General features: G+C 45.0%; 1 protein-coding gene across 1 annotated transcript in view; it reads right to left on the bottom strand.

Moving 5' to 3' along the window:
• Positions 1–17720, bottom strand: part of LOC144507818 (mitochondrial 10-formyltetrahydrofolate dehydrogenase-like) — a 136805-nt gene that overhangs the window by 55875 nt on the left and 63210 nt on the right. Inside the window, exons 7-8 of the mRNA XM_078235145.1 lie at positions 13906–14040; positions 5738–5863 (exon numbers count right to left, since the gene is read on the bottom strand). Coding sequence (XP_078091271.1) covers positions 5738–5863; positions 13906–14040 — 261 coding nt within the window. The remainder of the gene's footprint in view (positions 1–5737; positions 5864–13905; positions 14041–17720) is intronic.

Genomic DNA, 17720 nt, shown 5'->3' with positions numbered 1-17720 from the left:
AAAAGGTGGTGGAGTGGCACTGCTGGTTAAAGAGGAAATTAACACAATAGTGAGAAAGGATATTAGCTCTGATAACGTGGAGTCTGTATGGGTAGAGTTGAGAAATACCAAGGGGCAAAAAGCATTAGTGGGTGTCATATATAGACTCCCAAACTGCAGTGGTGATATTGGGAATGGCATTAAACACAAAATTAGAGATGCATGTGATAAGGGAGTATCAGTGATCATGGGTGATTTTAATCTGCACATAGATTGGGCAAATCAAATTAGCCACAATGCCGTAGAGGAGGAATTCCTGGAGTGTATACAGGATGGTTTTCTTGACCAATATGTGGAGGAACCAACTAGACAGCAGGCCATCTTAGACTAGGTACTGTGTAATGAGAAGGGAATCATTGTCAATCTAGCTGTACGAGAACCCTTGGGAATGAGCAACCATAACATGATAGAATTGTTTTTAGATGGAGAGTGAAGTAGTTGATTCGGAGACAAGGGTGCTGAATCTTAATAAAGGAAATTATAGAACATAGAACATAGAACATAGAACATTACAGCGCAGAACAGGCCCTTCGGCCCACGATGTTGCACCGACCAGTTAAGAAAAAAAATAAAAAAAAACTGTGACCCTCCAACCTAAACCAATTTCTTTTCGTCCATGAACCTATCTACGGATCTCTTAAACGCCCCCAAACTAGGCGCATTTACTACTGATGCTGGCAGGGCATTCCAATCCCTCACCACCCTCTGGGTAAAGAACCTACCCCTGACATCGGTTCTATAACTACCCCCCCTCAATTTAAAGCCATGCCCCCTCGTGCTGGATTTCTCCATCAGAGGAAAAAGGCTATCACTATCCACCCTATCTAAACCTCTAATCATCTTATATGTTTCAATAAGATCCCCTCTTAGCCGCCGCCTTTCCAGCGAAAACAATCCCAAATCCCTCAGCCTCTCCTCATAGGATCTCCCCTCCATACCAGGCAACATCCTGGTAAACCTCCTCTGCACCCTCTCCAAAGCCTCCACATCCTTCCTGTAATGTGGGGACCAGAACTGCACACAGTACTCCAAGTGCGGCCGCACCAGAGTTGTGTACAGTTGCAACATAACGCTACGACTCCTAAATTCAATCCCCCTACCAATAAACGCCAAGACACCATATGCCTTCTTAACAACCTTATCTACTTGATTCCCAACTTTCAGGGATCTATGCACACATACACCTAGATCCCTCTGCTCCTCCACACTATTCAAAGTCCTCCCGTTAGCCCTATACTCAACACATCTGTTATTCCTACCAAAGTGAATTACCTCACACTTCTCCGCATTAAACTCCATCCGCCACCTCTCGGCCCAACTTTGCAACCTGTCTAAGTCTTCCTGCAAACTACGACACCCTTCCTCACTGTCTACCACACCACCGACTTTGGTGTCATCAGCAAATTTGCTAATCCACCCAACTATACCCTCATCCAGATCATTAATAAGGATGAGGATATGAGGCATGAGTTGGCCTTGATAGATTGGGGAAAGTTACTTAAAGGGATGACAGTGGATAGGCAATGGCAAACATTCAAGCAACACATGGGGGAACTGCAGCAACTGTTTATTCCTGTCTGGTACAAAAGCAAAATGGGAAAGAGGGCCAATCCATAGCTTACAAAGGAAATTGTAAAGAATATCTGATCTAAGGAAGAAGCATATAGATTGGGCAAGAAAAATAATAGATCTGAGGATTGGAAGCAGTTTAGAATTCAGCAAAGAACATCAAAACTGACACCAAGAGTTTCTATACATATGTGAAGAGAAAGAGGTTGGTGAAGACAAATGTAGGTCCCCTATAGACAGAAATGGGGGAATGTGTAATAGGGGGCAAAGAAATGGCCGAACAACTGAATACATACTTTGGTTCTGTTTTCACAAAAGAGGACACAAATCAGATCCCAGAAATGTTGGAGAATGCAAGATTTAGTGAGAGGGAAGAACTGAGGGAGGTCAATATTAGTAGAGAAATGGTGTTGGGAAAATTGATGGCACTGAAGGTGGATAAATCCCCAGGACCTGATAATCTACATCCCAGAGTACTTAAGAAAGTGACTCTAGAAAGAGTGGATGCATTGGTGGTCATCTTCTAGGATTCTATAGACTCTGGAACAGTCTCTGCAGATTGGAGGGTAGCTAATGTCACTCCAATATTCAAAAAGGGAGGTAGAGAGAAAACAGGGAATTATAGACCAGTAAGCTTAACATCGGTAGTGGGGAAAATTCTTGAATCCATTATTAAGGACTTTATAGCGGAGCATTTAGAAAGCAGTGGCAGGATCAGACAGAGTCAGTATGGATTTATGAAGGGGAAATTATGCTTGACAAATCTGTTGGAATTCTTTGAAGATGTAACAGTAGAGTTGACAAGGGGGAACCAATAGATGTGGTATATTTGGACTTTCAGAAAGCGTTTGACAAAGTCCCGCACAAGAGATTATCGTACAAGATTAAAGTGCATGGGATTGGGGGAAGTGTATTGAGATGGATAGAAAATTGGTTGGCAAAGAGGAAACAAAGAGTAGGAATTAACGGGTGCTTTTCAAATTGGCAGTCAGTAACTAGTGGGGTGCCACAGGGATCGGTGCTGGGACCCCAGCTATTCACAAAATATATTAATGATTTGGATGAGGGAACAAAATGTAACATCTCAAAGTTTGCAGATGATACCAAGTTGGGTGGGAGGGTGAACTGTGACGAGGATGCAGAGATCCTTCAGAATGATCTGGACAGGTTGGGTAAATGGGCAAATCAATGGCTGATGCAGTGTAATTTGGATAAATGTGAGGTTATTCACTTTGGAAGTAAAAACAAGAAGACAGATTACTACCTGAATGGCTGGATATTGGGAGAGGGGAGTGTGCAGCGGGATCTGGATGTCCTTGTGCACCAGTCACTGAAGGTAAGCATGTAGGTGCAGCAGGTGCTAAAGATGGCAAATGGCATGTTGGCCTTCATTGCGAGAGGTTTCGAGTACAGGAGTAGGGATGTGTTATTGCAATTATACAGGGCCTTGGTGAGGCCACACCTAGAATATTGTGTGCAGTTTTGGTCTCCTTTTCTGAGGAAGGATGTTCTTGCCCTCGAGGGGGTGCAGCGAAGGTTTACCAGGCTGATTCCGGGGATGATGGGACTGATGTATGAGGAGATTGATGTATGAGGAGAGATTGACTAGGTTAGGATTTTTTTGCTGAAGTTCAGACGAATGAAGGGGGATCTCATAGATACTTATAAAATTCTAACGGGACTAGACATCCAGGGTGGATGCAGGGAGGATATTCCTGATGGTGGGGGAGTCCAGAACCAGGACTCTCAGTTTGAGAATTCAGGGTAGACCATTTAGGTCAGGGGTGAGGAGACATTTCTTCACCCAAGAGTGGTGAGCCTGTGGAATTCATTACCACAGGAAGTAGTTGATGCCAAAACATTGAATGTGTTCAAGAGGCGGCCGGATATAGCACTTGTGGTGAATGGGATCAAAGGTTATGGGGAGAAAGCAGGATCAGGCTATTGAGTTGGATGATCAGCTATGATCGTAATAAATGGCGGAGCAGGCTTGAAGGGCCAAATGGCCTCCTCCCTCTCCTATGTTTCTAAACAAGCGGATGTAACTTTGAAATTAGAGCCATGCTGGTCAGTGGTGGTAGCACTGCTTCACAAACAGTCTTGGAAATTTAGAATTCTCTCCACCAAAACACTGGCATGGGCCAAAAGAAATTTCAAAAATGAAACTGTTAAGATTTTTGTTGGTGAGGGCTATTAAGGGTAATGGAACCCAAGTGAAGCTAAGGTACAGGTCAGAATCAGGCATGATCAAACTGACTCAACTGCCCGAATTGCCTGTTCCTGTTCCTAAGGCACTTCACAGAGAGGATGATTCTAGGAGATGTGAAGAAGTGGACCTTATGAAGCATCACATGGGAGGAGAGAGATAGTAAGGTTAAGGGAGTGAATTAGAGCTTAGGGCCAAGATGGTTGAAGGTGTGGTGTCAATGGGCAAATAAAGTGGTGGTGAACAAGATGTCAAATTCAAAGAAACTATGGGTGGGAATTTCCGGCCACATTCACCCGAAAACCGGAAAATCCTGCCACAGGTCAACGGACCTTTGCGTGGTCCATCCCCCGTCCTCTAAGATTCCCCTAGTGGGCAGGACATGGAGAGAGGGATTTTAGGGCTGGAAGAAGTCACAGAGATACAGAGAGACATGGCCATTGAGAGATTAAATCAAGAGGATGACATTTTTAAAATCGGAGATATTGGTAGATCAGGATCTATGGTAAGTGAGTGAACAGACAAATGACAGATAACTGAGACTTTGAGAGATTTAGGATACAGACAGCAGAGTTTAAGATGAGATCACGTTTACGGGGATGAAGATGGGACACTGGCCAGGAGTCCAGTCTGAAAGTAACAAAGGCATGAATAGAGATTTCTGCAGCAGATGAGCTGAGGCAGGAGATGTTGTTATGGAGATGTAGGGAGATGGGCTGGCTGATAGAAAGCCGGAATTAGAAAACCTCAGGGTTAAATAGGTTGCCTATTGGAAACAATCTGTTTCAATCTCAAACTGTGGCCAGGGAGAAGGATGGGAGTAGTAGTTCGGGAACAGGGTTTGTGGTGGGGATAAAAGACAATGGTTTCAGTCTTTGTCCCTTTAACTGAAGTAAGTTTCTGCTCATCCAGTTTGGTCAAGCAGCCTAACAACAGAGTGAGGGAGCAGCGAGACACAACTGGGTATCTGCAGCATCATTCTGATCTGACTCCACGTCAAGGTTCTTGAAGCACAAATATGTGGTGTGAACATCCAGAGCTGCAGTGCAGTATCATTCACACAGCATTGTAAATCTGATTTACACAAATTACATTGCAGAGTTAAATTGAAGGTTGTTAAGGTACCCTCAAATTGCCCTGATTTCATACTGAAACTGCTCTAGATCAACAGGAGAAAGTGAGTATTGTTTCTGCCATCCTCTGCTGCAACCGATACAGAAGCTGGGGAACGTCAAGGAAACTCTTATTCAGCTACTGCATTATTTAAAGAGTAAACAGCAATGATTGGCAGCATTTCACAAAGGAAAGGAAACATTTGAAGAAAAAATAGGGTGAACAGAAGGACATGTAGCCCAAAGGTCACCTGTCAAGTTTATCTACTTACATTCTGAATAACCTGGAAATCTTTGTTCCAATTATCTAGATTGACAAATAACACCATTCACTTATCAAAACTGACAATTAAATACTTGATAATGAGAATGACAGTTCTACAGGTAACTGCTGCTGCAATCCTCTAATATCCATAAACAACAATGAGACCAATGAGGGAGAAATATTGACCAGGAAAGTGGGACAGCACCTGCTCATTTCAAATTAATGTTTTGCTAATTCATAATTAGCTCAACTATGCTGAATCCAACCCCAGCTCATTTCGACCACCTCCCTGCCCATCAATAACTATTTTGATTTTCTCTTGTATCTTAAATATCATTAAGATGACATGATAGTGAACAATAATGTCTGAGCCTTACCCTGTGTTGGACTAGCAATCCATTGTAAATGAATAATATTTCTGATTAAATAAAGCCATTATTAGGACTTAGAACAAAAAAATGGGACAGATAACAAATATCGACAGTGAAAACAAGAAGAATAATAAAATAAGAAGTCTCCCGTTTGTGCTAGAGCATGTGGCCCTACCTTTATATCCTCAGCAACTTTTTTCTCTTCTTCAGTCAGTTCTACTGCGACGCTGTCACCAGAAGAGAAGTATTTGGAAGCAGGAATCATTTTCCCATCTTCAAACTGAAGGTTCCGAACAACTAGCTGCAAAAAACAACAAACATCACTAATCTGAGATAGAAGGTGTTAGCACAGTGAGAAGTCTCACAACACCAGGTTAAAGTCCAACAGGTTTATTTGGTAGCACGAGCTTTCGGAGTGTCGCTCTTTCTTCAGGTGGGTGAAAGCTCGTGCTACCAAATAAACCAGTTGGACTTTAACCTGGTGTTGTGAGACTTCTTACTGTGTTTACCCCAGTCCAACGCCGGCATCTCCACATCATAGAAGGTGTAGACATGGCACCAAAAACATCAAATAACCGTGGTGACTTGAGACCACAGACAAGGTGGTCAAATGCATTGTTTAAACTTCTTTATATAAAAAACCCAAAGTTCAACAGTAAGAGTAAATCAGCAGAACAGCAATAATAGTAATAACTATGAAAACAGGAGCACTAGTAACAGGTCTTTCTCACAGCTCACTCCCTTGCAGGCTGAAAACCTGCACATGCTCAGATTGCCAGTAAAACAATTACATTGGAGAAAGGCTTATAAGAACACTCTGTGCTGAAAACGACACTGTGTGGAAAAGCGCCATACCTTTCTGTATTCACTGCCACTCAACAATACCAAATGAAAAGGTTCCAGGTCCAATCCGACGCCGGTGCAGCATTAACAAAGCAAACACCAAGTAAGAAGAATTTAAAATTCAGTCTCAGATTTGGAGCCAGAAGGTTGGATTTACAAAGATGGCCCAGCTGAATGTGCAGTGCCGAACAGTCATTCTGCATCAATCCTCTGACATCAACTGCAGAATGAAACGAGACACTAACTGTTCAGACTCGGCAGTGGGTGTGAGACACTGTGACAATGACTGTTAAGAATGGACTGTGGGTGTGATACACTGACACTGCAGAATGGACAGTGGGTGTGATACAGTGTGACACTGACTGTGCAGAATGGACAGTGGGTGTGATACACTGCGACACTGCAGAATGGACAGTGGGTGTGATACAGTGTGACACTGACTGTGCAGAATGGACAGTGGGTGTGATACACTGTGACACTGACTGTGCTCAATGGACAGTGGGTATGATACACTGTGACACTGACTGTGCAGAATGGACAGTGGATGTGGTACACTGTGACAATGACTGCAGACTGGATAGTGAGTGTGATATGGATGAACAGGGATATCCACTGCTTGCTGAAGTCCAGGTCTGAGGCGTTCAAGTCAGGCGACACTGATCTATACAAGAAAGCCAAATACGATCTAAGGAGATCTATCAAAGATGCCAAAAGACAGTACTGACCAAGCTAGAGTCCCAGGCTAGCCACACCGACTCCCGCCGACTATGGCAAGGTCAGCAAGATATAACAGGGGCTGCAAGATGAAGGCATGTAAAATCACCGGCTCCAACACATCCTTCCTTGATGAGCTCAGTGCATTCTACGCCCATTTCGAGCAAGAGGTCAGCAACAGCATGCCCTCCACCCTGGAAGCCCTGGATGAACCTGTATCTAGGGTCACCATTGCAGATGTCAGAGCAGCTTTCTCGAAGCTCAACCCACAGAAAGCGACTGGCCCGGATGGGGTACCCGGGCGAGCGCTCAGATCCTGCGCGGATCAGCTGGCGGGTATTCTCAGACATCTTCAACCTCTCTTTACAACAATCTGAGATCCCTATCTGCTTCAAGAAGACGACCATCATCCCGGTCACCCAAGAAAAACCAAGCAGCGTGCCTAAATGACTATCGGCCATTGGCTCTGACATCCATCATTAAGAAATGCTTCGAAAGGCTCGTCATGGCACGAATCAATTCCAGCCTCCCGGACTGCCTGGATCCACTACAGTTTGCCTACCACCGCAACAAGTTCACAGCAGACGCCATCTCCCTGGCCCTGCACTCAACCCTGGAACACCTAGATAACAAGGACCCTATGTCAGACTCCTATTTATTGACTACAGCTCAGCCTTCAACACCATTATTCCCACAAAACGTATCTCCAAACTCCGTGGCCTGGGCCTCAGCACCTCCCTCTGCGACTGGATCCTGAACTTCCTAACTCATAGACCACAATCAGTAAGGATAGGCAACAACACCTCCTCCATGATCATCCTCAACACCAGTGCCCTACAAGGCTGTGTTCTCAGCCCCCTACTATACTCCTTATACATATATAACTGCGTGGCCAAATTCCCCCCCCCAATTCAATTTTCAAGTTTGCTGACCACACCACTGTAGTGGGTCGAATCTCAAACAATGACGAGACAGAGTACAGGAATGAGACAGAGAATCTGGTGAACTGGTGCGGCAACAATAATCTCTCCCTCAATGTCAACAAAATGAAGGAGATTGTCATCGAGATTCAGGAAGCGTAAAAGAGAACATGCCCCTGTCTACATCAATGGAGGTGAAGTAGAAAGGGTTGAGAGCTTCAAGTTTTTAGGTGTCCAGATCACCAACAACCTGTCCTGGTCCCCCCATGCCGACACTATAGTTAAGAAACCCCACCAACGCCTCTATTTCTCAGAAGACTCAGGAAATCTAGCATGTCAGCTACGTCTCTCACCAGCTTTTACAGATGCACCATGAAAAGCATTCTTTCTGATTGTATCACAGTTTGGTATGGCTCCTACTCTGCCCAAGATCGCAAGGAACTACAAAAGATCGTGAATGTAGCCCAATCCATCACGCAAATCAGCCTCCCATCCATTGACTCTGTCTACACTTCCTGCTGCCTCAGCAAAGCAGCCAGCATAATTAATGACCCACGCATCCCGGATATTCTCTCTTCCACCTTCTTCCTTCAGGAAAAAGATACGAAAGTCTGAGGTCACGTACCAACCAACTCAAGAACAGCTTCTTCCCTGCTGCTGTCAGACTTTTGAATGGACCTACCTTGCATTAAGTTGATCTTTCTCTACACCCTAGCTATGACTGTAACACTCTCTCGTTTCCTTCTCTATGAACGGTATGCTTTGTCTGAATAGCGCGCAAGAAACAATACTTTTCACTATGTTAATATATGTGACAATAATAAATCAAATCAAATCCACTGTGACACTGACCGTTCAGATTTCGCAGTGGGTGTGATATACAGTGACACTGACTGTGCAGAATGGACAGTGGGTGTGATACACTGTGACACTGACTGTGCAGAATGGACAGTGAGTGTGATACACTGTGACACTGACTGTGCAGAATGGACAGTGAGTGTGATACACTGTGACACTGACTGTGCAGAATGGACAGTGAGTGTGATACACTGTGACACTGACTGTGCAGAATGAAGAGTGAGTGTGGTACAGCGTGACAATGTATAGAATGGACAGTGAGTGTGATACACTGTGACACTGTGCAGAATGGACAGTGAGTGTGATACACTGTGACACTGACTGTGCAGAATGGACAGTGGGTGTGATACACTGTGACACTGACTGTGCAGAATGGACAGTGGGTGTGTTACACTGTGACACTGTGCAGAATGGTCAGTGGGTGTGGTACACTGTGACACTGACTGTGCAGAATGGACAGTGGGTGTGATACACTGTGACACTGACTGTGCAGAATGGACAGTGGGTGTGATACACTGTGACACTGTGCAGAATGGACAGTGGGTGTGATACACTGTGACACTGTGCAGAATGGACAGTGGGTGTGTTACACTGTGACACTGACTGTGCAGAATGGACAGTGGGTGTGTTACACTGTGACACTGTGCAGAATGGACAGTGGGTGTGATACACTGTGACACTGTGCAGAATGGACAGTGAGTGTGATACACTGTGACACTGACTGTGCAGAATGGTCAGTGGGTGTGATACACTGTGACACTGTGCAGAATGGACAGTGGGTGTGATACACTGTGACACTGACTGTGCAGAATGGACAGTGGGTGTGATACACTGTGACACTGTGCAGAATGGACAGTGGGTGTGATACACTGTGACACTGACTGTGCAGAATGGACAGTGAGTGTGATACACTGTGACACTGTGCAGAATGGACAGTGGGTGTGATACACTGTGACACTGACTGTGCAGAATGGACAGTGGGTGTGATACACTGTGACACTGTGCAGAATGGACAGTGGGTGTGATACACTGTGACACTGTGCAGAATGGACAGTGGGTGTGATACACTGTGACACTGACTGTGCAGAATGGACAGTGGGTGTGCTACACTGTGACACTGTGCAGAATGGACAGTGGCTGTGATACACTGTGACACTGACTGTGCAGAATGGACAGTGGGTGTGATACACTTTGACACTGACTGCAGAATGGTCAGTGGGTGTGATACACTGACACTGTGCAGAATGGACAGTGGGTGTGATACACTGTGACACTGTGCAGAATGGACAGTGGGTGTGATACACTGTGACACTGTGCAGAATGGACAGTGGGTGTGATACACTGTGACACTGACTGTGCAGAATGGACAGTGAGTGTGATACACTGTGACACTGTGCAGAATGGACAGTGGGTGTGATACACTGTGACACTGACTGTGCAGAATGGACAGTGGGTGTGCTACACTGTGACACTGTGCAGAATGGACAGTGGCTGTGATACACTGTGACACTGACTGTGCAGAATGGACAGTGGGTGTGATACACTTTGACACTGACTGCAGAATGGTCAGTGGGTGTGATACACTGACACTGTGCAGAATGGACAGTGGGTGTGATACACTGTGACACTGTGCAGAATGGACAGTGGGTGTGATACACTGTGACACTGTGCAGAATGGACAGTGGGTGTGATACACTGTGACACTGACTGTGCAGAATGGACAGTGAGTGTGATACACTGTGACACTGTGCAGAATGGACAGTGGGTGTGATACACTGTGACACTGACTGTGCAGAATGGACAGTGGGTGTGCTACACTGTGACACTGTGCAGAATGGACAGTGGCTGTGATACACTGTGACACTGACTGTGCAGAATGGACAGTGGGTGTGATACACTGTGACACTGTGCAGAATGGACAGTGGGTGTGGTACACTGTGACACTGTGCAGAATGGACAGTGGGTGTGATACACTGTGACACTGACTGTGCAGAATGGACAGTGGGTGTGATACACTTTGACACTGACTGCAGAATAGTCAGTGTGTGTGATACACTGTGACACTGTGCAGAATGGACAGTGGGTGTAATACACTGTGACACTGACTGTGCAGAATGGACAGTGGGTGTGATACACTTTGACACTGACTGCAGAATGGTCAGTGGGTGTGATACACTGTGACACTGTGCAGAATGGACAGTGGGTGTGGTACACTGTGACACTGTGCAGAATGGACAGTGGGTGTAATACACTGTGACACTGACTGTGCAGAACGGACTGTGGGTGTGATACACTGTGACACTGACTGTGCAGAATGGACAGTGAGTGTGATACACTGTGACACTGACTGTGCAGAATGGACAGTGAGTGTGATACACTGTGACACTGTGCAGAATGGACAGTGAGTGTAATACACTGTGACACTGACTGTGCAGAATGGACAGTGAGTGTGATACACTGTGACACTGACTGTGCAGAATGGACAGTGGGTGTGATACACTGTGACACTGACTGTGCAGAATGGACAGTGAGTGTGATACACTGTGACACTGTGCAGAATGGTCAGTGGGTGTGATACACTGTGACACTGACTGTGCAGAATGGTCAGTGGGTGTGATACACTGTGGCACTGACTGTGCAGAATGGACAGTGGGTGTGATACACTGTGACACTGTGCAGAATGGTCAGTGGGTGTGATACACTGTGACACTGTGCAGAATGGTCAGTGGGTGTGATACACTGTGACACTGACTGTGCAGAATGGTCAGTGGGTGTGGTACACTGTGACACTGACTGTGCAGAATGGACAGTGGGTGTGATACACTGTGACACTGTGCAGAATGGTCAGTGGGTGTGATACACTGTGACACTGTGCAGAATGGTCAGTGGGTGTGGTACACTGTGACACTGTGCAGAATGGACAGTGAGTGTGATACACTGTGACACTGACTGTGCAGAATGGACAGTGGGTGTGATACACTGTGACACTGTGCAGAATGGTCAGTGGGTGTGATACACTGTGACACTGACTGTGCAGAATGGACAGTGGGTGTGATACACTGTGACACTGACTGTGCAGAATGGACAGTGGGTGTGATACACTGTGACACTGTGCAGAATGGTCAGTGGGTGTGATACACTGTGACACTGTGCAGAATGGTCAGTGGGTGTGGTACACTGTGACACTGTGCAGAATGGACAGTGAGTGTGATACACTGTGACACTGACTGTGCAGAATGGACAGTGGGTGTGATACACTGTGACACTGTGCAGAATGGTCAGTGGGTGTGATACACTGTGACACTGACTGTGCAGAATGGACAGTGGGTGTGATACACTGTGACACTGACTGTGCAGAATGGACTGTGGGTGTGATACACTGTGACACTGACTGTGCAGAATGGACAGTGAGTGTGATACACTGTGACACTGACTGTGCAGAATGGACAGTGGGTGTGATACACTGTGACACTGACTGTGCAGAATGGTCAGTGGGTGTGATACACTGTGACACTGACTGTGCAGAATGGTCAGTGGGTGTGATACACTGTGACACTGTGCAGAATGGACAGTGGGTGTGATACACTGTGACACTGACTGTGCAGAATGGACTGTGGGTGTGATACACTGTGACACTGACTGTGCAGAATGGACAGTGGGTGTGATACACTGTGACACTGACTGTGCAGAATGGACAGTGGGTGTGATACACTGTGACACTGACTGTGCAGAATGGACAGTGGGTGTGATACACTGTGACACTGACTGTGCAGAATGGACAGTGGGTGTGATACACTGTAACACTGACTGTGCAGAATGGTCAGTGGGTGTGGTACACTGTGACACTGTGCAGAATGGACAGTGGGTGTGATACACTGTGACACTGACTGTGCAGAATGGACAGTGAGTGTGATACACTGTGACACTGTGCAGAATGGACAGTGGGTGTGATACACTGTGACACTGACTGTGCAGAATGGACAGTGAGTGTGATACACTGTGACACTGACTGTGCAGAATGGACAGTGAGTGTGATACACTGTGACAATGACTGTGCAGAATGGACAGTGAGTGTGATACACTGTGACACTGACTGTGCAGAATGGACTGTGGGTGTGATACACTGTGACACTGACTGTGCAGACTGGACAGTGAGTGTGATACACTGTGACACTGACTGTGCAGAACGGACAGTGAGTGTGATACACTGTGCAGAATGGACAGTGGGTGTGATACACTGTGACACTGACTGTGCAGAACGGAAAGTGAGTGTGATACACTGTGCAGAATGGACAGTGGGTGTGATACACGATGCAGAATGGACAGTGGGTGTGATACACTGCGACACCGACTGTGCAGAATGGACAGTGGGTGTGATACACTGTGACACTGACTGTGCAGAATGGACTGTGGGTGTGATACACTGTGATACTGACTGTGCAGAATGGACAGTGGGTGTGATACACTGTGACACTGACTGTGCAGAATGGACTGTGGGTGTGATACACTGTGATACTGACTGTGCAGAATGGACTGTGGGTGTGATACACTGTGACACTGACTGTGCAGAATGGACTGTGGGTGTGATACACTGTGACACTGACTGTGCAGAATGGGCAGTGGGCGTGAATTACCACTGACAAAGGAAAGGAAAACAGACAAACAAAATACTTTGATTAAAAAAAAACAGAAATTCTTGGATATAAAGCACCTTCATTTGGAATGATCTCCATGCATTTCCAGATGCTTGCTGTTTCTATCTTTACACATTACAAACAACCTTAGTAAAACCTTACAGAGACAAATATTTCAGCATGACCTGGTACTTTCACTCTTCTGAATCTATTCACATGGCATGAGCCAACTTATTTTAGTCTTCATGAGTTCTTTTACTGTTCAGGGTTGATTTTGAGAAATTATGCTTCTGCAGAAAGGTCAGCAGAATTTCAGAAGATTTATAAAAAGAATTATTCCATGATAATAATACATCAGTGTAATAGAGTCTTACCATGTTTCCATCATTGCCAAAGAGGACCAGTCCACTGCTAGTTACCAAGGCAGGCTTGCTAGCAGAATCTATCTCCAATGGCTGGCCTGATGGTATTGCACCTTTATACATGGATGAACCATACAAAGTGACTGCCTGAAATGGGCAAGAAACAGTACACAACTGTTAACCAATGCAGAAACCAAATAACCTCTCAGACATGCAAATAATTAACTCTCTGCATTCTATAGATTAAAAATAAATTCAGCAGCAATCAGACACTACTGTTTGTAAGTTACTGTCTAATGTATTCATAGCAATTGTGTTCACTGGACTCAAGATTCCAGATTGTGTCTTTGCCCTTTGATCTCCCACCTGGTTTCTTGGTACATATGCTGACAAACGTAGTGCACAGACAAGACTTAACATTACATTCTACAAATATGTGGCCAAAGAAAGTGCTGGTATTTCCTCATGTTCCGGCCTCTGACAATACCAACTTGTGCTGTGGATCATCACTGATGGATGAAGTAGTGAAAATAACTCATCCAATACCAGTTACTTTCTCTTTCAATGTTGTATAGTAAAGAGGCTAGTGGAGCTCACCACTATTCCAAGCATGGATTGGTTATTTGCAAAGATAGGACTGGGACCAGATATCATGAAAGTGCTTTGAGCACAAAGACTTCATAAGGAAATTAAGGTTTTTGAGCTCCAGTTTTCCATGTTAATTTTTATTCTTTTATTTGTTTTATTTACTGCACAAATACCAGACACAGTCAAAGCACCATTCTCTTAATTTAATAGTTTTTAAATGCACACGGGATTCACAATAAAAAGCCCCTCTTCGGCCATCTCCTTCATTAGAGTAACTTGTTTAATGTTCTGATCAAATTATATTTTTATTACATAGGTCTCTGGAAATTTGCTCAGTGTTTTAGGATCAGATTCCACAATTAGTGTTAGTTTTTCCATTAAAAACATTAATTAGGGCTAATGGCCTCATAGTGAAGAGTGTGAACATACAAATTAGAAGTAGGAGTAGGCCTATCAGCCCCTCAAGCCGGCTCCAATAAAATCATGGCTGATCTAATTGTGGCCTCAACGCCACATTTCCAACTGCACCTAATAACTTTTGACTCCCTTGTTGGTCAATAATCTATTCACCTTTATCTTAAAAATATTCATTGACTCCGCCTCCATAACTCTTGGGGAAGAGTGTTCCAAAGACTCTCAACCCCCAGAGAAAGAAAATTCTCCTTAACTGTCTTAAACAGGAGACCCCTTATCTTTAAGCTCTGTCCCTCTAGATCTGGTCACTCCCACAAGACAAAACATCCTTTCAGCATCCACCCATAGAACCATAGAAAATTACAGCTCAGAAACAGGCCTTTAGGCCCTCCTTGTCTGTGCCGAACCATTTTTTGCCTAGTCCCACTGACCTGCACTTGGACCATATCCCTCCACACCCCTCTCATCCATGAACCCGTCCAAGTTTTTCTTAAATGTTAAAAGTGACCCCACATTTACCACTTTATCCGGCAGCTCATTCCACACTCCCACCACTCTCTGCGTGAAGAAGCCCCCCCTAATATTCCCTTTAAGCTTTTCTCCTTTCACCCTCAGCCCATGCCCTCTGGTTTTTTTCTCCCCTAGCCTCAGTGGAAAAAGCCTGCTTGCATTCACACTATCTATACCCATCAAAATCTTATACACCTCTACCAAATCTCCCCTCAATCTTCTACGCTCCACGGAATAAAGTCCCAGCCTATTCAATCTCTCTCTGTAACTCAGCTTCTCAAGTCCCGGCAACATCCTTGTGAACCTTCTCTGCACTCTTTCAACCTTATTTACATCCTTCCTGTAACTAGGTGACCAAAACTGTACACAATACTCCAAATTCGGCCTCACCAATGCCTTATATAACCTTACCATAACACTCCAACTTTTATACTCGATACTCCGATTTATAAAGGCCAATGTCACCAAAGGCACTCTTTACGACCCTATCCACCTGTGACGTCACTTTTAGGGAATTCTGTACCTGTATTCCCAGATCCCTCTGTTCAACTGCACTCTTCAGAGTCCTACCATTTACCCTGTACGTTCTACTTTGGTTTGTCCTTCCAATGTGCAATATCTCACACTTGTCTGCGTTAAATTCCATTTGCCATTTTTTAGCCCATTTTTCTAGTTGGTCCAAATCCCTCTGCAAGCTTTGAAAACCTTCCTCACTGTCCACTACACCTCCAATCTTTGTATCATCAGCAAACTTGCTGATCCAGTTTACCGCATTATCATCCAGATCATTGATATAGATGACAAACAACAATGGACCCAACACCGATCCCTGCGGCACACCACGAGTCACAGGCCTCCACTCAGAGAAGCAATCCTCCACAACCACTCTCTGGCTTCTTCCATTGAGCCAGTATCTAATCCAATTTACTACCTCCCCATGCATACCTAGCGACTGAACCTTCCTAACTAACCTCCCATGAGGGACCTTGTCAAAGGCCTTGCTGAAATCCAGGTAGACAACATCCACCGCCTTCCCTTCATCCACTTTCCTGGTAACCTCCTCGAAAAACTCTAATAGATTGGTCAAACATGACCTACCACACACAAAGCCATGTTGACTCTTCCGAATAAGTCCCTGTCTATCCAAATATTTGTAGATCCTATCCCTTATCACACCTTCCAATAACTTGCCCACCACCGACGTCAAACTTACTGGCCTATAATTTCCCGGATTTCTTTTGGAACCTTTTTTAAACAATGGAACAACATAAGCCACCCTCCAATCATCCGGCACCTCCCCCGTGAATACTGACATTTTAAATATGTCTGCCAGGGCCCCTGCAAGTTCAACACTAGCTTCCCTCAAGGTCCGTGGGAATACCCTGTCCGGTCCTGGGGATTTATCCACTCTGATTTGCCTCAAGACAGCGAGCACCTCCTCTCCTTTAATCTGTAAAGGTTCCATGACCTCCCTACCAGTTTGCCCTATTTCCGTAGACTCCATGCCCGTTTCCTCAGTAAATACGGATGCAAAAAAACCATTTAGTATCTCCCCCATCTCTTTTGGTTCCATACACAGTCTACCACTCTGGTCTTCAAGAGGACCAATTTTATCCCTCACTATCCTTTTGCTCCTAACATACCTATAGAAGCTCTTTGGATTTTCCTTCACTCTGTCTGCGAACGCAACCTCATGTCTTCTTTTAGCCCTCCTGATTTCCCTCTTAAGTAGCTTCTTGCACTTTTTATACTCCTCGAGCATCTGATCTGTTCCTTGCTGCCTGTACATTTCATACAACTCTCTCTTCCTCTTAATCAGTGTTACAATCTCCCTCGAGAACCAAGGTTCCTTATTCCGATTTACTTTGGCTTTAATCCTGACAGGAACATACAAACTCTGCACTCTCAAAGTTTCTCCTTTGAAAGCCTCCCACTTTCTATTTACATCCTTACCAGAGAACAGCTTGTGCCAATCCACACTTCCCAGATTCCTTCTCATTTCATCAAATTTGGCCTTTTTCCAGTTCAGAACTTCAGCCCGAGGACCAGATCTATCCTTATCCACGATCAGGTTGAAACTAATGGCATTATGATCACTGGATCCAAAGTGTTCCCTCACACTCACGTCCATCACCTGCCCTAACTCATTTCCCAATAGGAGATCCAATATCGCATCCTCTCTAGTTGGCACCTCTATATACTGATGTAGAAAATTCTCCTGAACACATTTTACAAACTCTACCCCGTCTAAACCTTTAACAGTATGCGAATCCCAATCTATATGTGGAAAATTAAAATCCCCTACTATCACAACT

This window comes from Mustelus asterias, chromosome 19 (assembly GCF_964213995.1).
Source record: "Mustelus asterias chromosome 19, sMusAst1.hap1.1, whole genome shotgun sequence".
NCBI lineage: Eukaryota > Metazoa > Chordata > Chondrichthyes > Carcharhiniformes > Triakidae > Mustelus > Mustelus asterias.
Note: the sequence above shows the minus strand (reverse complement) of the source record. Positions and strands in the feature narration are given on the sequence as shown.